We start from the raw sequence: 21499 nt of genomic DNA, 5'->3' as shown, positions 1-21499 counted from the left end.
CAGATCCCAGCCTTACATCTGCTCAGTGCTCCTTCCCACTGTGTGTGTGTATGTGTGTGTGTGTGTGTGTGTGTGTGTGTGTGTGTGATGTGTGTGAGGGTTATTTTTTTCACTGTCTATCTCTCAGCCTTTTTTGAGCCATCACCATCCAAAATATATTATCGATTACTGTGATTATGGTGTCTAGACCAACCAATCTTAACTGGCCCCAGAGCTCATTTACCACAATAATTTTAGAAGTTATAGAAACCAGTTAAAGTGAGAATTTAATATATGAAACCAGAAGACAAGAATTTTTAAAATAATTTTTATCTTTTTTGAACTTAAAAAACAAAGATAACAGTAAACAAAGCACAAAGTCCAGACGAAACCCTAGCAAACAGCTTCCTTAATAGGCCAAATATGTGGTTAATAACTTCTCTACGGATATGTCATGAAAAATCACATGAGAAAAAAACATTTTCTCAATATCCTCATTATAGATAAACAAAATAATTTCTGAGTTAGGGTGATGTTTATAAACAACATGTCCTTTTTTCTGCATTCTATATTATTTTATTGAAGGTATTTTGCTTTACCAGGGACCATTGCACATTCTTCATTTGTATTTCTACTTGATCTTCACTGGCTGTGACCTTCTAACTCAGCTTACCATTAAATTTCTCTCCGAAACTCAGTCTTTCTGTCAAGCGGCTATCTCTAAAGTAACATGGTAGGGCTCCCATAGCTGTTATTTTAAGTGTGTGTGTGTGTGTGTGTGTGTGTGTGTGTGCGCGCGCGCGTGCGCGTGAATGATTTGTGAAGGTTGATATCCTCAGATTTCGTTCTGGTTTTCAGACATTGAATCGATACCACGTAGGTTGTATGCGTGAAGAGAAAAAGTCCGGGAGAAGAAAAATCTTAACATCTGACAGGTTAGATCTGATTTTTTTTTTTTTTTAATTTAAAGCCCAAGTGTGTAAAAGGCACACACTGCCATCTTGGAGAGATGCTAGGAGAGAAGCCACTTAGTACACACGGAACATAGTGCGGGCTTCAGCCTGGAGGAAACAGCCCGCTGAGGGAGGTGGAGAGGATCCGTGATCTCGCCACCAGAACATGCGTGTTTGTGCTCTATGTGTCTGTCCCCATGTCTGTCCCACTCACGTGCACACATGCACAGCTCTCTGAGGCCGGCAGCCTAGCCATGGCGTGCCTGCTGGGTTTTCCCAGCCATGTCCTTTGGTCTTTAAGGCGAGGTCTTTAAGAGTAGAAGGCTATTCCCTCTGCGTAGAACTCAAGACTCAATTTTCTTGATGTGGTCCAGACTTGCTATTCCTTCTAGTGCCATAAATGATCATTTCTAGGGGGGGGAAAAACCTGCGTAATTATTCACACTGATAGGCCACATGCTCTACTTTTAAAAAGCGCCATTCCGAGTAGCTGGGATTTAAGCTTTAGGGCAGTGTGGGATGTGGAGAAAACTGTTTTATTCAGGATCTCAATTTCTTCCTCTTCAAAGTGATCAAGAAAACCTAAATAATTAAACCATATAGTTATAATAGAAGTATTGGATGTTCCCAAAGCCATTTGATTTTGGACTTGTAGCTATTAGAATTTGAATTACCTGTGGTTTAAGGAAAATCACACTAGGCAGAATAATGAATAGCCTTAAAGATTTGCATCAAGAGGCTTTAGAAAAATTATATACTTTCTTTATGTCTTCCCTGTGAAACTTAGGTTCAGACAGGTGCTCTGTACCCGTCTAAGTAGAATTGCTTTTCATGACACATCTGGAGAAAGAAAGATCATTAAGCAAATGGGTTTCAAAGGGCTCAGGTAGGAGGCCAGACTCAAAGAAAGTGTAGAGTGTAGGTGCTGACCAACAGAAAAAGCAGAAAAAAAGGCTTTGAGGTTGAATCAGGAAGGTTGTGAGTGAAGTAACAGAATTTCCTACTGGAAGTCGCTTTAAAAAAATAGTGGTATATTCTCTGACATGCCAGGAAGTCCAAGATTGGTTGAGAGGCTTAATGAAGTTATCAAAGACCCATCTTTCTGATCAGGCATCCTGTTTTGGGAAACGCTTTATCTCTGGACTCAGAGTTGGTTCCTTCAGGGTGGTCATCATAACCAGTCCTGGCAAAAGCGAAAGATGTGGCCGTAATTGGCTTAGGCTAACTACACTCCTTCCTTGGTGATGGGGCTGTTTCCTGGGCAAATGCTGCCCAACGTTTGAACCAAAGTGGGGTTCTATTGGCAAAAAAGAAAAGTAGGAATGACAGTTGGGTAGGCAATCAACTGTTTGCCATAGCAACAAAAATTTTATCTGAGGACAATAAAAAAAATGGCTGAATTTGGTTAAAAAATAGTTCATTGACTACAATCTATGCTGCATATGGGAAATAAGTGTGTGATTCTTCCAAACCAACATAATCTCTTAAATGAGTTTATGACAACCTCAAGGGGGGTGGGGGGGGAGTCTAATTTTGTTAGACATGTTGGAACAATATTTAAAATGCTAATCTGGGCTTCTGGTTTTCATAAAAGATTGGCAAGTGGAATCTGCAGTATATCTCCTCAATACATTGTTTTAAATTCTAGGAATGATAGATATCCTCTACTTATGAGGCCTGCCATTTAAATGTTATATTCAAATCCATAAATATCTGGCATTTCCACATGGAGGGAACCCAACCGCCTCACAGGATTGAATGCCCGACTCTGAAAACAGGAATTAGGCGGAGCCGAGATGAAGCTCACCTACCTACTGAGTGAAGCTGTTTCAGAAGGAAAAAGTCTCCACATTCACTGCACCTGTTCACAAATCACAGTGGTGTCACTTCTTTCCTCCCTCACGTGTCTGTGATTCTAAGAAAAGTGTCCACACTCCGCTGTATAGACATACAATGTAGGCTGCCCACAAAAGGCACAGAGGAGACAAAGCGTTGTGGGCTAACACAGGGCATTCTCGTGACCCTCTGCTGGCCTAAGTCCAAGAAGATGACCACTAAAACAAGCAGATGGGATCCAGGACAAGTAACTTTCTCAGGTGCACTGCCCACAGTCGAACAGGAAAGGGCGGGCACGCAGCCAGCAAATGCTGTTAGATAACACAGCTGGGATTTAATACTGAGAGGATCAGTTCACCTCTGAAACTCAGGAATATTCCAAAGCTTCCCTAAAAAGACTGTAACTGTGGAAAGCTGCCATTTTCCTATCTCCCTGCAAAAGTGGCATTGGAGGAAAAAAAAGAAAAGACTGTTATTAAGAGAAGATAACTTTTGCTGGAAACCCAAGAGCCAAATCCATGATCCTCTCAGAGTTAAATGAAGTTAAATAAAGCACATAGGTGTGCAGTTGTCCAGAGCCTCAAAAGAAGGAGCCTTCCCCCACTGGGTTCAGAATGGGATCCTAAAAGAACATGCCAGGCTGGTGTCTGGTATTTGGTCCCTTTACTCGCTACGTGGGACGGGGTGGTATGGTTACGTACAAGGAGCTTAGGACTGGGGGTCAAGACTATAGCCTCAGGTTTGTTTTGCCACAAACTTAATAAACTTTGGGTCTCTTCTTGAGTGGTAAAATAGGGCCTACTTCACAAAATGATTACATATCACATGAGATAAAGCATTTGATTTACATATTACATATCACATGAGATAAAGGATTTGGTTTAGCAAATACTGTGTTTTTATACATCACTCTCTGACCATCCTCAAGGTGTCCTAGGAGAGGAACAGCATAGCACAGCAACCTTACTCCTCTGCCATGCTCTTTGCATTCAGGGGATGGAGGCTGGTGGGAATTTTGTGGGCTGGAACTCAATCCACGAGTAAACAAAAATGATGTTTCTTCGTGACTTTTTAAAACATCAATAGAACAAACCGCTTCCATTTATACATGCAGATACATCATTACACAGGATGGATCTTACCTGCAGCATCAGGACGGATGCGAAAACCACCACTTTCCCTCTCATACCAGGAGCCGGGGCTGTGAGCAATGTGGCAGGTAGGAGTCTACACACTTACTCTCCCCCCGAGACCACTAGACAATTGTTGGACACCACAAAACGAGAAGGGAAGAATTGCACTCACCGGGAAATGGATGAGGAATAGAAAAAGAAGTTGCTGGTAACCTAATGCGTAAATATATTTTTTCCAGAGAAACGATGCCGAGTGGAGGTCCTGTACAGTTGAAATAAACTTAATTACCATTTTATCACACTATGAGCTAAATTGACTTTCTGGGCTTGAATTTAGGTACAATTTGCAATGTTGCTTCTATAAGGAGATGTATTCTGAGTTCCAAATGACCAATGAAATTCAGCAACACAACTCACTTTCAATTATTGCAATGTTTTCTTTGGGTATTTTTAACAAGCCAAACAAAACCCAAAAATCAGTGTATGCTTCATTTGCAATATCAGTAATTGAATGAAATGTATGAATTTATAATAATTAAGAATTAATTAATAAAATAAGAATTAATGGTCTTGAGAATGGTGAGAATTTTGTAGGACAAACAAACTGAAATTAGTGTGTTGTTAGAAAAACAGATTTATCTAACAATTTTAAGTATATTTTTAAATTGTAATTATCTATATAATCACTTTGAATGCCAAATCGTACACATCATTAAATAAAACTAATGTAATCACCACAACTTTGAGATTAACTTTTATTCTCAATTATATCAGAGGAAACTGAGGCATAGTGAATTAAGTAATTTGTCCAAGGTCACATGGGCAGCTCGACATTCTAACACCTGGCTTTCACTTTAATGGCTACATTTATACTAAACTTTTATATTCACAACTTTACAAACGTTTAGAATTTTCAAGGTTTTACAAAAGATTCTTTAAAAGGATTCAAAGTAAATAATGCTTATGCATTAAGTTGTTATATCTTTTAGAAGTTGAAATTTATAGCTGATCCATTTATATATTTTTTAAAATTCAATGTAACACAAGTCAGATGCCATCACCCGAGACGTAAGGATGTCTGCATGGCACAGATAAAGTGGAAAAGCTACCTCTATCACCTGAATACTTATCCTATCAGAATTATTCTGGAACATCCTGCCTCTAGAGAGGCATAGGACAAACATGTCTGGGCTCTGTCCTCATAAAAATGAGGTTGAAATACTTCAACTCTCTCCCTCTATCTCATCTTTTAACCAATGAAGATAAACCCCCATTTTGCAAAGCTGTGGTGAGACATCGCTATAATTATTAACGAGGCCGCCCCAGACCTGTGAGTCATAAGTTCCACCTGTGTCTCCTAATCTCGGCCTATAAAAACCTTAATGTCTTTTCTCCCAAAGGTGTACGTTTGAGCAAACATGTAAAATCACTTTGGAAAATGTGTAACTTTCCACAGCGTTTTAAGTAGTTAGCTGTAGCTGAGCCGAGTGGTGGCATTGGATACATAGCTCTTCCTGGAGGGAGGATGCTAGCTGTAGGTCCTCAGACCTGTCTAACCCGAACGGCCTGGTTCTCCCGGAGCCCTCCACATTCCCCTCTCAGTGTTCTCTCCAGTCAGTGAGCCTAGTGTAAAGCCCCTTCCTCTAGTCTCGTCTAGGACTGTGGGTAGCAGGGAGAGCAGAGCTCAACTGTGCGCTCCGGCACTTAGTGTCCTCCTGAAGAAACAGTTGTGTCCCCGTTCTCAGCCACGGAAGAGAAGTGTGACTATATGCCAATGATTAGTGCAATTTCTGACTGTGGTGCAATAAACCTAGAACTTGAAATAATCATAGTTTATCTCCCAGTTAAATTACTTTCCAGACACACTGCCATCACCAGAATACCTTCGGGAGGGCTTGGAAATTCTAAGATCGGCGTTTTTGAGCCGCCCTAACAGCAGTTAGGCTTTTGTGGACTCAAACCATTGGGAATGGAACTGATCTCCCCTCCTAGAGAGGGGCCCCTTTGGGAAGGCGGGCTCTGACTTCTCTCTGGGTTCACATCAATCTGGGAAAATCCGATTGTTTCAACAAAATAAATTTGACTGGGGTCAAATGAGAGAAACCAAAAATAAATCTCAAAGGTTAGTGTGTGCGGGGATGATTCGGGAGATGAGGCTACATTAAATGTTGGGTTTTAGTCTCTTTTCATGGAAGATGCGGTCCCTTTGGACCCTCGATAATTCCCCAAAACACAAAGCCATCTCAGGTCCTACAAACCATTCAAGAATTGTCTCAGCCGAGCCCCTCACTGTACAGATGAGAGAATCCCATTCCGAGGCCTCTGGGCTTGGTCTGCTTCTCCGTATGATTTGTCAGCTGGGATCTTATTTGTCACTCAACTTACCAAATACATCGGAGTGGGGACTCTCGTGTGTTACTTTTCATCCTGTCTGCTGCTGAGCTCATGGCACATGAGTATCACTAGCCAGAGGAAAAGAATATTTAATGTCCTGGCTTGTCCACTTATAAGCCTGTGAACAATTAATTCCCTACGATTATGAAAATGGAAGGCATGGCAGACACTCCCTGTAATAAGGGCAATAGCAACAGTCCAGCCAGGAAAAGACAAAGATGCTTTCAAGGACCCACAGAGCTCTTCAGGCAGACCTTTTGAGTGGAATCTTCCAGTCACCAGGGGCAGCCAAGAAAGCTGATGGCCCGGTCCCAGTGATGTCTACTCGGGGCCGTGCCCTTGAGCGCATGGCAGCCTTGGGATGATTTATGATAAGAATACTGCACCAGATCACAACCCCGAGCAACTGAAACAGGAGGGAAGTTAGGCTATCGGCTTTCAGAATGTGAATCCTAAGCAGCCGAATGTTATTGAAGCACTGTCCAACAATAGAGGCCACGCTGCAAAGGACAATTTTAACATATAAATGAGTACTGGTCAAGGTTTATACATCAATCCGGCAGATGGGCTTTTACTAGCTCGTGTCCTGAAAAGCTTTTTCACCCTGATCCAAGGACATAAGGACTAATGCTGAAGTAGTCAGGTTTGGTATGGCTCATAGTGCCTGCAGATTTTCAAAACCCTGTCGTCAAAATGTACTGGACAGTACCACATTGTTATATCCTTGCTTGTGCGATTTAATGGGGATACATAATGTGCTGGGCACTGGCTGGACGTGGTACATTCCCATATAATCTTCACAATCCATATCCCAAGTCCTGTCTTTTAATATAACTGAACATGCTCCCTATGTACACTCGTATCACTTGTTAAACGTTTACCTTTGTAAGAGGCTGCTGAAGTTGACAAGAAATGGTACCCGTGTTCGTAATTCATTTATACTTAGTAATCTTTTTTTTTTAATAGAAAACAGAGGTGATTTATTTTTATTAGAAAAAATGCCATATTTAAATACAAGACCACCATTTGTGAGAAGGCATACCAAAATGGTCTTAAAAAAGAAACATCACAATGACAGAAAACTTGACATATCGCACCTTTAAGGAGCCTGCAACCAGGCTAAGTGGAAATAAACAACCAACTCCCATCACCAGAACACACAAATATGTACAGGTTGCAAAAGCAAAGGCTTAGAAAACACATTGGAAGAAAAGGGTGAACACACCTATGTGTGTAAATATTTTCCTTAAAAACACACGGCATGGTTTTCCATCATTTTACTCAGCTCAAAGAAATTCTCAATCTAAAACTGTTTCAGGCCTAACACTATTCATGGGAAGTTATCATAAAGTGAAAGTTTACATTTTCCTGGGGGCCGATCATTGGAATTTTTTTTTTAGTGTAAAACCCACGCACGAACAGAAACTGTTGTTCAGTGCCTGCCACTTAAGTGAACACCACCGAGACGCTCTCTATACCCCGTTAACGTTACCGCACAGAGCTACCGGTGGCGACTAGGTGATCACGGCCTCCAACCTTTTCTAAGACTTACAACAGAAGATCTAAAGAAGGCCATATATTGTGACTTGAATTGATTTCTTGCCACCTGTCGCGTGCCCCCTGACTAAAGACGCACCCCTGGAAGCTGCCTTCTATTCAACTGCTGCCAGGGGTCCTGACACACGAGGTCTCTCCTACTGGACCCTACAGTTCTCGCTGGACTTGGGGCTGGCTTCTGGGCTGGGGGCGAGCCGGCCTCGCTTGGCCCTCAGGCCCTCGCGGGGGCTGTCAGCTGAGCTCCGCGCAGGAAGGTGACCGGCCGGGAGGGACCTTGTGCCTGGGTCCGCTGGGCTTCGCTGGAGAGCCTTCACCTGCAACACAAGCATCTTGGTCAGAGGTTTAGATCACATTCACATCTCCGCAGCATGAAAAATACAGTACTTTATCTTCTCATCGAATTTTAAGGGATGTTCTTTTCTATGAGTTGTGCACAGTTTTACTATTTCTTCTTCCAGAAGAATAGGCCCGCCTAACCAGCTACAAGGGTGTCAGACAAGACCTCTGAGGAGTCACTTTGCAAACTCTGATGGCCAGAGACTTGCTCCCCATGCGGTGAGACATTCTCAGACCAGAAGGAAAGCTCTTTGAGGACAAAGACTATGTCCTCTTTGCCTCTGTATACCAGAGCCCAGAAAGTGCTGGACTACCCGGCAGAGAGGAAACCCACACCAGCCTCCATTGGCCCTGACGCCCTGCTGTCCATGAAGGGCTGTAACCCCAGTGAGTAACTCTACCCTCCTGCGGTGGAAGCCTATTTACAACACTTAAAAGATCTAAAACCTGCTCCTCGTGGAACCCCGCTTTACTCAGGGTTAGGGGGAGGGGGAGGGAGGTAGAGAGAGAGACCTTCTAACAAGGGTGATGTGTGTTCAGTACTGAAGCCGAGAAGCAGCCGCGCGACAGATCACTTCCTGAGCAACTGACTGTCCCTGACCTTCTTCCAAAGCAGTAAAGAAAAAGAATGCAAATTATTTCCCCATTTATATTCTTTCCATAGGAAGTTTGTGGTTTTAAAAGGCAGCGAAATACTTTTCATTACAGAACACGTAGCAAATCTGGCCAGCAGATTAAATCCCTGGAAAGCTTGCTCTACACCTCGGATTATGTACAGGACACTTAACAGAAGCCTTGATGGGTTGGGACTTAATGGGAAATCACTATCCAAGGAAAGCTGAAGGAAAGAAAACACAACAGACTTTTAGTGGTAGTTTTTTTTAAAAATAGAAAGTGAGATAAAAGACAGGCGTTTCCCTTGAACCCGTCAGATGTAGGGGAGTCAAATCTTTAGATTAACCATAAAAAGTGAAGAAGGAGAGAGAAAGAGCACATTGGGAAAGAGAATATGAGCAGGAAGCCTTCTTTAATCCTAATCAAACGGCCAAAGTCCACCCCTCGACTTCCCCCATCTCTAGATTCAATCCCTCTGGTACAGAATTGAGGAAACCGTGGTCTGTGATCAGAGTTTAACTTGTGGGTTTGACCCCCCCCCCCCAGGAGGTCATTTGGCCTCAGGCTCTCCTATAACAAGATGAGGTCAGATTCGCCCAGTATTTGAACTGTTAAGTGCACCCATACCCCAACTATCTTATAAACTATGTCTGTAGCATGGTGTGGGGAGGTGGGTCTGCGTATGGCTCACTGAAAGTAAACCTCGTCATTAGAAAAAAAGTCAAGGCCTCACCAAATGGCTAATGGCATCACCGTCATCCTCTACGATTATTTCCCACAGACATAATAGAGAATGATCCGTGCCTAATCTGCATTTTACCCATTTTTCCCTTTGAATTTGTCAGATGTCACATGAATGGTCCTGGGCTAAATGACCTAAAGAACCATCTCGCTCAAAACTCAGCCAGTCACTTTAGGCGAAAGCTCACGATCCTAAGTTTCTAAGCAAGTGAGGTGCTTTAGGAAATGATGCCTTGCTCTGTATTTTTCAAACTGAATGATGAAATATGCTTAACAGATGAGGCAAGCATTTTACAAGGCGGCTCAGAAAATGCTGAATTAAATTAAAAATCAATAGGCTGGGTTTTGAAGAGTTTGCATCTAATCATGAAGTCTCCTATAACCTCCTCTCAAGAGGAACCACCCCCCAATTCATTTGCACTAAAATTGCTTAGCAAGTCATAACTGCCAGTGCCTACTGCTGCCTGTAGCTAATACAAGAATCGCAAATCTGCAGAAAACTGTGGTTACAACGCCATAATCAACACATTCAACACAGTGTGGCAAGCAGGCCCCCTAGTGTGCGAAGCCCTTTTTCTTAGAGAATAAGTCCAACGCGCAAACTGCTTTATCATCAATTCCATATAAAAGGAGGGAAAAATGGCCCGTGTGGTGAGTTTATGAGATGATTTCCTAACCCACCTTTAACCATCTATTGTCATAGTCACTGCAGACAATATCGATAGCTCCATTTATTCAACCAATGTCTGCTGAATGTCAGGCCTTGTGTTAGACACGAAGACACAGGAGAACCACAAACATAATCAGGAACCTCACGGAACTCAAACTGCCAAACTTAGAGGCCGATTTTTAAGCAAGTGATTACAGTAAGGTGAACTGTCATAAACTAGTGGAAGAACAGGGTACTTTCTACCTACATGTCATGATTTTGTTTTAAGAGAGCGAGACAAACACTTCACTTGATCCCCATAAGTGTGAGACCAGCAGGAATGGACGTTAGTCTGTACTGAGGAGTTAAGAAGTGGCTCCCGGTCACCTGTCTGAGGCGAAGGCCTGGCCCACACCGAACCTGAACCTGACTCCTCTTGGGTCGCAGGTCAGGAGTTGGCTTGTGGATAACTGCTTCAGTCAAGCTCAGAAGCTTCCCTCTTTAGGGGCGCTTGTTAGTTGCTTTATGGAAAAGAAGCTGTTTCTATGGTCACAGGACCTAGTCCAGCACACCCTCCTCAGTGTTGTCATTCCCGGTGTCCAAGAGAGAGAGAGAGAGAGACAGAGACAGAGAGAGAGACACACAGAGAGACACAGAGAGAGAAGAAAATAAGGAAGGGTGAGGGTAATTGATGGGGGAGGGGAACAATTTGCACAAAATGGTAGAATATTTCTAATACGAGTAAGGGATGGGCCCATTTTAATGAGTGAAAGAAAATTTCAGACTCTTCTTCATCGCCCCTGTTGTAAGTTACAAACCAACTTAATACTAGGTATAAATTCTTAAAGTTCCTGTACATCAACATAACAAACAAATCTGCAAATATGTTCTTGTTTTGATGCAAGTAATCACCAATGTCATTGTATTCTGACATCCAAAATCCTAATGAGAAGGATGCCTGCTCAATTAAGAATTATTACATTACACAACTAGGGGTTACTACACTTTCAAAGTTTCATTTGCTGGTTCAAGAAATCAGACTGCATACTTAAACTATGAGAAGGAAGTAAAAATCACGAAAGTTTCAAAATTCTTGAAGCTATTCCAGCAACTTCCAACAATAATGCCGTGATCCCTGGTTTGCAAAACACTGGGAAAAAAAGCAAGACTATGTGTTGAAAGAGAGAGCGGGCATTAACCCTGGGCAGGTTAAATCTGAGTCTTATTTTCTTCATGTTTTCATAATACTCAAGAGTGAGAGTTCCATAAAATGCATATACTTTGCATACATAATGGCAGCTGCTGATGTGGATTATAGTAATGAAACAAAGATTTGTTCAGCAAATCTCTGCTGTAAATAACTTACTGGGCTGTTTATAAGGTAAATAGAGATCACTAAGGTCCTAGCCCTGCCCTCAGCAATCAAAATAGCAAAACTCATAAACAGAGCTCCTTGCATTAGACATTCACTGAAATATATGCTTTCTATAGAAAGTGGAGGAGTGACGAAAGATGAAGAATTGACAGATGGTGGGGCAGATGGGTGAGGAAAAAGCACAAAACAATGACCAATGCCTGTGCTAAAAGAAAAACCACCTCTTCAAATTCTTCGGATGTAATGCTTGAAACTTTCTTCCAAGTCCTTGGAGTTCTGATCTAACAATGTCATTCCCCATTAAACTCTTTATAAAGTGGCCTGCTGGGTCAAGGATGAGACCGAGCAGCAGGATGATGTCGTGCTTACCCTCAGTCACTCACTCTGACTTATTTATACCACAGAGAGAAGGACAGACTTTAAAAAGCTTCTGAGTCAGAGGGCGAGCAGCAAACACCCGCCCCACATAACGCTGTCATTTCCTGGATTGCAAAATGTGGATAATGTGTTCGCAGGAGTTTACCTTTTGGGATCTGCTGCCACCAGCTGTTGGTTTCGAGGTCTCGGCGTGATTTTCTTTATGGAGACTTAGTGGGGACGGTGCTAACTTCTGTGCAGCAAGGCGGGGGCTGGTCCTAGTTGCCATGGTGGTTCTTCGCAGGACGTATGGGCTTGTCTTTCCCGTTGGGATATCAGCGAACCCTAAGGGCAAAAAAGCTGCCTGTCAACCCCGCTAGTTCCAATGTTGTCTACAGTGGAAATGATACTCATTAGGCAAAGTTTTAACAGGTAAGTGTGACCCCACAAATGCTTTCCCTAGCCTCGGTGGATAGGAATTAACGGCACAGTTCCCCTGGGAGTTGTCAAATTGAATAATAACTAACAGATTTCCTCTTATTAGAAATATTAAAAAACCACAAATGGGAGAAGAAAGGGAAAGTAACATTAAAGAGAAAAAAATTTTCCCTGTTTCTTCCATGTGAATGTCGTTAAGTTGTATTTTTCTAAGATCTGTAGAAAACCCCAGCAGGCCCTCCTATAAAATTTGAATCAGAGGTGGGGACGGGGGGGGGGGGGGGGGGGGGGGGACGAGGCGGGGGAGGGTAAAGCGGAAAGGAAAAATAAAAAAGGCCAGCTCTTGTGTAAATGAGGGAAATGTAAATGCTAACAGCTAGCTCAGGTGACTCTCTCATGCAGAGGCCAGGAGCGGGGAGGGATGTGGCCACCTCCTCCCAAGGACAGAACTGGCATGGCTTGTGTTGAGCAAGAGAGGGAAGTCAATCCCAAGGACACAAGACATTGTCTCACACCTCAGAGCAGCATTAACAGCTAACTAAACCAGTGTTAATGTTTTGTTTTTAACCCTTTAACTATAAATAAATAGTAATGAGAAAGAGCTAACTATTTGGGGGCTAGATTTCCTAAGAGCTAAAATTATTCAACTCAGCGTTTCTTAAACCATCGGTGGCAAAGAACCAGTTTTGATCATTTTTTTTTGGGGGGGGGCCAGGGGAGTGTTGGGGGGTAACCTCTAACCTGCTGTGGAATGGAATAATAATATTATATAACATGATGAGAATGAATCAACAGAAAAATAATCATGTGTTTGGATGTTCTGACCATGTCGAATTGTTATGAAGACTTTAAACTCTCATTCTTTTTTTTTTGTCATAAACCAGGAACCAACAGTTCCTAGACTGGCCTATACCCCTGGGCCACACTTGGAAGACCACTGAGGTTTTTAAAAAGAAGGTAGGAAATGGCTCCGGCCAGGGGCCAGCATCTTCGAGCCCACGCTCCAGCTCAACCAACTCCTGGGTGGGCGACACGACCACACTCAGGGAAACGGGAAGGGTGACCTAGATTTGGAGATTTTTCAGCACAGAAATATCAAATCCTAAACAGGTTTTTGACAGTCATTTTTCAAATCTACCAGCACTTTTTGTAGTGTGACATGGGTAATTAGATGCTAGTCATTCTCTCATGACAAAGGAAGTATACCTCGCCAATTTAAAAGTAGGCTACTGCTTCTGCAGCTCAGTCCTGTTGCACAATAACCTCAAATCCAAATGGTTCTATCTTTCTGCGTGTGAATTTTTTATGTGAACTTTCAAAAGAACACCACTAATTCCATTTTTAAATGATGCGTACCTTTCTTTACAACTTCCGGAAGCCCCTCAGGCTCAAACTCGGTGTCTTCTGCATCCTCTGTAGGGTGAATACCACTTTTGACCACTTTCCTGCTTTTTTTAGAAAACGTCTCCGGTGTAGAAGACGCTGTTCCTCCTCCGTTCTCGCGAATCCCACTGGACCTCTGCCTTTTGCCTGAGCCTTTGTTTTGGCCGGAAGATAACTTCTTCTCAGGAACAGAAGGGACTGGGGATGGTCCTGGAACAACTGAACTGAGCAAAGGAGAACTCTGGAGATTGAGTTTGGATGGTTGTGAACTCAGACGAGCAACTTGTGTTTCTAACATCTCTTTGGCTCTCTCCAACTTCTCATGGCTTATGAGCAGGGAACAGTACTTATCCAAGTATTCGTCCGCCTCCTTGCTTTTTTCTTCGAGGGTTTCTTTCAGTTCTTTCACCTCGGTCATTAATTCATCTACACTGGCATCCACAATAGTACCTGTCAAAAACAAAGCCACACAGCCTGTCACTTGACAATTCTCCAGTTGACACTGGACATTGTAAAGCAGAAAACCTTAGATTTGTCCTTTGACTTCTTTTGGCAAAGTTGGGGAGATATATCTCTACATGTCCTTATAGTTCAAACAACTCTTGTTTTGGAAGGATCATATCAAGTACGTGCTCTACTTAATTACATAACTCTTTCTTATTAAACAGCTTAAATAAAATGCGCCAAAGTCTCAAACTCATATTTCGAACAACTCATCAAACTTTCCTATAAGTTATTCATATGAGAGCAAATCAATTAACTGAGTATATCTCCTATTTTCCCCTGCCCATTATTTCCATCATTAGTGAATGTACAATAAAAGTAGGTAAAGAATATGACGTCTCTATCTAATGGCTTTGGGAGACAGATGGGGGCCAGTGACAAGGTTAAGTCCAAAAAAGTTCTGAAAACCATTTGGACACAATGGAGGGTCTGATGGACAAAAGCTTGGGGGACGCTGTAAAGTGGGTCAACTTGCAGTTGCCACGATTAGCATTAAATCCATTAGAAAAACTCCCTGTAGACCTCGAGTTCTCTTCCCGGCAGGGAACACTACTGACCTGCCCCGCGGGGCCATGTCCGGAGGGCCACTCACGCAACGCTCACCATCATCTCTCCACATGTTAAGAGAATTCCACTACGGGGGCATAAGTGCAGAAAAGTGACAAGGACAGCTGTCATTTCTTTTCTCTTTTATTTAACCTTCACAGCCCAAAATATAGTCCCCTAACGCTTCCATTTAGTTGACCCACAAGAATGGGCCAAGAAAACCAGAATCACCAGTTTGTAAAGTACTTATGACACCTGAGACGCCAATCTGTCTTTGACACAGGAACTACACGGATGGGGATGTCCACATGAGAACCTCTTCTCAGAATGGCTCATTAGCAAACAGCGCTGCCGGTTTCTTGTATGTTTTATAGAACAGAAAACGTGATCGCTCTATTTTAAGATGTAAGTTTCATTCTGAATCATATTAACGACCTCAAGCTGAGCACAAAATTCAGAAACTAGAAAACAGGTAAGTGCTAAAAACCAGCACGCCGTAGCAGAACAGAGCATGAAAACGCTTCCTGCGCAGACACACCGGGATTTCACTGGTGGAAAACGGTTTGACTCGCTGACGTGCCCAGGCGACACCCACCTGTTTTCTGTTTCTCTTGTGCAGCGTCCTCAAGGTGAGAGAGCTCTTTCTGCAGTATTTCCTTTTCCTCTTCCAGCTGTTTACAGGATTTAATCAACAACTTTATTTTCCCCTGGGCACGCTCATTTTCCTTCTTCAACTGATTTGCGTGTTTTAGATTGTCCATCTGTTAAAAAAAAAGAAAACACCTTAAATTTAAAACCTTGAATCACAATGTTCAAAAGAAAAAAAAAACCAATAAGTCTAGTGCCCACCTGGCACTTGACCATCTGTATGTCCACTTCGCAGGAATGCCTATTTAGGTCCTCTGCCCATTTTTAATTAGATTGTTCAGTTTTTGGTGTTAAGTTGTACAAGTTCTTTATAAATTTTGGATATTAAACCCTTATTGGATATATCATTGGAGAATATCTTCTCCCATTTGGTAGGTTGTCCTTTCATTTTGTTGATAAGTTTCCTTTGCTGGGTAAAACTTTTTAGTTTAATATAGTCCCATTTATTTTTTCTTTTGTTCCCCCTGCCTGAAGGGATATATCCCAAAAAACATGACTAAGAGCGATGTCCAAGAGTTTGCTGCCTGTCATTTTCTTCTACGAATTTTATGGGTTTGGGTCTTATATTTAAGTCTTTAATCCATTTTGCGTTTATTTCTGTATATGGTGGAAGAAAATGGTCTACTTTTATTTTTTTGCATATACTTGCCCAGTTCTCCCAACACCATTTTTTGAAGAGACTGTCTTTAACCTATCGTATATTCTTGCCCATAGACATATTCTTGGTGGGTCAAAAATTCTTGAGAGAATTATGTTCCCATTTGTAATCTTGTGCTGTTGCAAAATTTCAGTACCTAAGATGACATTCATCTTAGTCGCACCAAGTGAAAGCTAAACGATATTATGGCTCGTAATACAAATTTAAATTTTACAAGTAACTGAAATAGAAAATAAATACAATGTTGGGAGAATTGTGGCATCATGCACTGCTTAGTAGAACAAGCTCACGGTTCCTTAATCACAATTATAACATCCAAAAAAGCTCTGCAAATGATTTAGAGGCAAAACTTGACCTGAACGTATGTGAAAGTATTTATAGTCTTTATCCCACCTTGTGAGAATATTCATACATTTTGCTATAGAAATATGAATTTGTATGAAGTATTACCCCAGATCCTGCTGGGATATTATATAATATGTGACATATGCACTGAATTATGTAATATCTTTAAAAATGCAGAATTCTAAAACAATCTAGCTCCAAGGGCTTCCGGTAAGAGATTGTGAACATATAAAGGCAAACCAAACGATTTTTGAAAAAAATGTGAGCATCACATTCACGTTGCCAGTGATTTGTTCTTTGATATATATCATCTTGAAATAATTTATTAGCAATATTGCAGTAAATTTGCACTTTTGAAATTTTCTATTTCTGGTTCCAGCCATAATTAGATTAGAAATTTAATTCGATTTCAACGCTTATCAAGTGGCACCTCATTAAAATTATGTGCAATCTGAAAACAGAGTCAACAATTCACCATTTCGTACATGGTATTTACACATATACAAAAATTCATAAATAGATATGTAAATTTAAATCTTATCTGCATATAAAATTTGTGTATATATATACGTGGGCATTGCCCAGTGAATTGTCAAAGATTAGGAAGGCAGAAAATGAGTAAATAAAAAATAGAGCTTTCTTTCTATTAAACTTAGTATCTCTCGTTTTGTAGTAGAACATTATTGATCATTAATGTTAGTTTGAATTTTATTAGTTAACATATTCAATATACAATTAATATCATGGTTTTAAAAATTTAAATCACCCTATAAGAAAAGACCTTTACTGGAAGATATTTATTTTCCAGGTTCATTTTGACACATTGTGGATGGTAATTATTTTATGAAAAGTATCTGTAGGAATCAAAACAGCCTCCCTTTCTGAGTACAACTGCTGTAGCACCATCAACAGTCCAAAAACCCTGAGATTAGAGTTCACCTTCTTTTCCTTAAAGGAAAATGTTTTCGACCCTTGTGTGGAGAGAGAGGAACGTGCATGTGTGTGTCCTGACCAAGTGCTCTGCCACACCTCGATCTCTCCATGAGCCACAGGGACGCGGGTCTGGTGACAGCAATGAACCTGGAGACCAGGCAAGCGAGACCTTGGAATTAGCCACCCAATTATTATTTACAGCTGAGGGGCCTGCCCTGCTCCATTATTGGCTTGATCTTCATGGCCACCTCGAGAGGTCTTTGACATCCTTCAGGGTGAGAAGATTCACTAAGCAATGAGTAAAGTTTATTCAAGCTCTGAGACTGTAGGCCATCCACCCACTGATTTTTAAAAATAACTCAGCAGAGAACTGATGAATACTATTTATGACTATGAAAAATATTTTCATTAAAATCAAAATAGAAGCTCATAAGCCAATACCATTATAACCACTATTATTCTGTATAAGCCATCCTAAGCTATGAAGTAATGAGAGGTAAACATACTTTAGTTTTCCTCAAGTCTTCTAAAAGCTCAGTGGTTGCTTTCAAAGAATTATTGAGTTCTTCTTTACTGGACTTTAGCAGGTCCAACTCCACCTTCTGTGAGCTGAGGCATTCTTCCTTAGAAGTCAATTTCTCTTGGTATGTCTGGATTTCCATTTCATGCTAGGGTAGAAAAATAGTCCTTTAGCCAGGAGGCTCAGCTAAAAACATTGTTAAGGAACACAAACAAAAAATAAAAGTAGTTCCCAGGACCATTTCAAATGGTCTTTGAGACTCTCCTACTATCCTACTGCAAGATGGAAACGTATTTTTTAAATTTAAGTCATAAAATGAGACAGGTGCAGGTAACGAGGGGAGAGACAGTGAGGTTAATATGACGGGACCCTTTCTAAGATCATACGGCATAATAATAATGCAGAACTTTGACCTTCTTGCAAAAAATCCCTCGTTACCACCAACACACATTCCCCGGCTCCCCTAGGAACCAAACCACGCATTTCACCTGTTTGTTTGTATCGAGAAGCCAAGCCTGGTGCTTCTTTTCAGCTTCCTGAAGCTGTAGCTGATATTCGGCAATTTCTTCTCTCATCTTCTCTTGCTTTTCCATTTGGTCTTTGTGTACGCAATCCAAGCTCTTTTTCAATTCGCTATTTTCTAGCATGCACTGCTCCAGTTGACCCTAATGAGAAAATCATGGGAACATCATTAAGAACCCGGATCTATCTCTTTAGGAAATACTGAGTCCTGAGGGGGAAAAAAATAGTTTACAGGCAAGACAAAAATCTATACAGAATAGTGCTATAATCCTCAGCAATGTATTCACTTTAAATTGCGGCTTCATTTCCAGTGACAATTTCCTCTGCTCTAGGCTAGCCATCCCCAAAGTCACATCCGCTGGGACCACAAAATCTCTGAAACCTCACATTCAGCTAAACCACTCTGGGGCCGCACCCTCCTAGGCTACCAGGCTCATTGTTTAAGTACTTCCGCTGCAAACATTCCTGGACTTCATCACCACCACCACCACCACGACCTTCACATTCAAAACCCCGGACGGAACATTTTCTTCCTAGACCGGCTTAGATTCCATGCTATATCCCTTGAAGGACTTTCTCCAAAGGCCCTCAGATCTTTGCGCCCCTCTCCCGTCACTGCGCAGGACCGGCAGAACCCCAGGCCTGGAGCCACCTGCCTTCTCAGTGCGTGATCCCGAATGGCTGTTTCCATCTGTGTCTATACACCTGCTGTGTCCACTTCCTCATCTTCCATTCACTCGGCCCAGGCTAACCTGATTTCGTCCCAGCTCCTTCTGAAATCGCTTTTCAGGGAATCAGGGCTGCAAATCCGAGGAGCGCTCCTCAGTCCTCATCTCGGCTGACCTCTGAGTAGGATCTGAGGCTGCTGACCACTCCTTCCGTCTGGAGGCGGCCTCCGCTCTTGGTTTTTAGGACGCGATGCTCCCCGGGGGTTTGCCTCGTGTCTCTCATTGCCCCTGCTAGCCCGTGCGCCTCCATCTCACCCTGCAAGCTGCAGGACCTCTGGCCTCAGCCCTGAGCCACCTTCTCTTCTCTGTATTTTCTACCACTCCCCAGATTTTTACTATGACCTCTATCCTGGGCGAGCCAAATGAACGTATCCACCCCAAACCTTTCAGCTCCAGCCTCATTTATTTGTATCCCATGGCCTTCCTTCCTCTCCAATCTCTTTTCATATCATTGTCCATCTAATTCCAGCCTCAGTGGCTTCCTTGCAAGTTCTTAAAACAAAACAAAACAAACAGAAACCAAAGATCTTTCCGAGCTCAATGGCTTTACCACGCTGCCTTCAGACCCATAAGCTTTCACCCCCTGTCCGATCCTCTGCAGGGCTAACTCCTCACCCTGTGGGTGGCATTCTGACCGCTCTATCTAAATCAAGTCGTTGCCTTCCTCCACACCCCACTTCCCAATTATTCTACAGTTTCTTATGTACTGATTTATAGTGTCTAGATTGTAAGCACGTGAGTACGAGAACCACAGGACAGCTACGTTCAATATTCTATCCCCGACCTCAGTAGTGCTTATTATTTGCAGAATGAAGGTATGAATGAATATAAGGCTATTGCAAACTAACACACTCGTATACTTGAGGCTGAATTCTTAGCTTTTCTTTTGAGTAGAGCCTATAAATGAAATATAAATAACAATATACTTGGGATAGCCCTAAGCTGCTCAGCACTAAAGATTTCAGCAGATGTAAGACATCCATAGGAACTCCTGAAAAGCATTGCTGGAAAATTCCTTTAGCCAATTGCTGAGATTAAATGCCAAAACTTTTAAAGAAAAGTATAAATTTCCCCAACTTTTTATACAAGCTATTACAAATATCGTTTCAACTTTTTGTGATTATTCAGGGTCAGAATCACAACTATACTTTGCCATCCTTTTCCAAGTATTACTTAGGGATGAAGCCGCCAGAGGACTAGAGGGGTATAGGAATGTTTACCATTTAACGGGGTTTGGCAAACAGGTTTCATTACACCTGCCAGCTCTGCACGCATGGTAGCTGCTACCTGGGACTCGGAGTGAGATGCGGGACAGAGGGAGGCTGTGGGAACAGTGGTGAGGGGCAGCTCAAATGCCATTGGTCTGCCACATGAACCCTGCCCTAAGAATAGCACCCCAAATCGCCATAACTTTAAGTTTTACCGGGAGTTCCTTTCAGGAATTTTGTTAGTTCTTAGCAAGATCAGTACGTCTGTCTCTAGCGACACTCAGGCTCGTAACCTGTGGCAGGCCAGGAGAGCTGCCTACTGAAAACTGCATGACATCTATTGTGGATGAGAGTTAATGTAATCCAAGGGTCCTCTTCTACGAAAAAGTATCTGGGCTCCGTGACAGGTGTGTTCATGTGTTCAGAGCCCTCTTGTGACTCCTTCTGGCTTCACGACAGTGCTGGCTGGTAAAGATTACCGCAAATCTGATTATGACATAAGCACGGGGTTATTTTTTTCAAAAGCTAAGAAAAAGTTTGGTACATTACAGGTCCTGCAAAAACAAACACGAGTGTAAACACTGAATTATCAAGAGTGTAATGAATCTGTCCCAGAATAACTTACTTGGCTGCTCTTTATTTCTTCCGCCATTAAATTTAATTCTTCAGTTAGCCTATTTTTCTCCCTATTAAATTCTTCTTCCAACTCTGTCGTTTTCTGTACCATGTCGTGTATTTCCCTCTGCAGCTCGGTTTCCTTTGAAGTCATCGCATTTACCTGAAATTTAATCTTCTGTTAGGATCTGCTTTTGGATGTGTTTTGATCAAATTAATCACTCTGATACAACATAGTTATGACATCCCTTTAGCCTTCAGTTAAAATAACCCAGCTAATCCTCAAAACCTACTGGTGAGCTTACTTTTTCTTCACAGTAAAAACTTTTAAAAAGACAGCAATAAGGAATGACAAGGAAAGACAATATTACTGTCTTAAAATCCTTCATGAAAATATTAATTTGAATTAAACTTAAACATCAGAGAATACTGTATGAAGGAGCATCTTAGATTTTTATCAGTTCTTAGATCTCCACTAATCCTCCAATGCCATACTAATTCACAAGGAACATGCCTCCGATTAGTT

At 41.9% G+C, this 21499-nt stretch overlaps 1 protein-coding gene across 2 annotated transcripts in view; it reads right to left on the bottom strand.

The window, feature by feature from the left end:
* Positions 1-7226: 7226 nt before the first annotated feature.
* Positions 7227-21499, bottom strand: part of CENPF (centromere protein F) — a 49429-nt gene continuing 35156 nt past the window's right edge. For both annotated transcript variants that reach the window (XM_016166530.2, XM_016166531.2), the window contains exons 14-20: positions 20984-21136; positions 18389-18565; positions 17887-18048; positions 15392-15557; positions 13720-14196; positions 12092-12270; positions 7227-8166 (exon numbers count right to left, since the gene is read on the bottom strand). In XM_016166530.2, coding sequence (XP_016022016.2) covers positions 7990-8166; positions 12092-12270; positions 13720-14196; positions 15392-15557; positions 17887-18048; positions 18389-18565; positions 20984-21136 — 1491 coding nt within the window. In that variant the 3' untranslated portion in view covers positions 7227-7989. The remainder of the gene's footprint in view (positions 8167-12091; positions 12271-13719; positions 14197-15391; positions 15558-17886; positions 18049-18388; positions 18566-20983; positions 21137-21499) is intronic.

Source organism: Rousettus aegyptiacus, unplaced genomic scaffold, assembly GCF_014176215.1.
Source record: "Rousettus aegyptiacus isolate mRouAeg1 unplaced genomic scaffold, mRouAeg1.p scaffold_m13_p_17, whole genome shotgun sequence".
Classification (NCBI taxonomy): Eukaryota; Metazoa; Chordata; class Mammalia; order Chiroptera; family Pteropodidae; genus Rousettus; species Rousettus aegyptiacus.
Note: the sequence above shows the minus strand (reverse complement) of the source record. Positions and strands in the feature narration are given on the sequence as shown.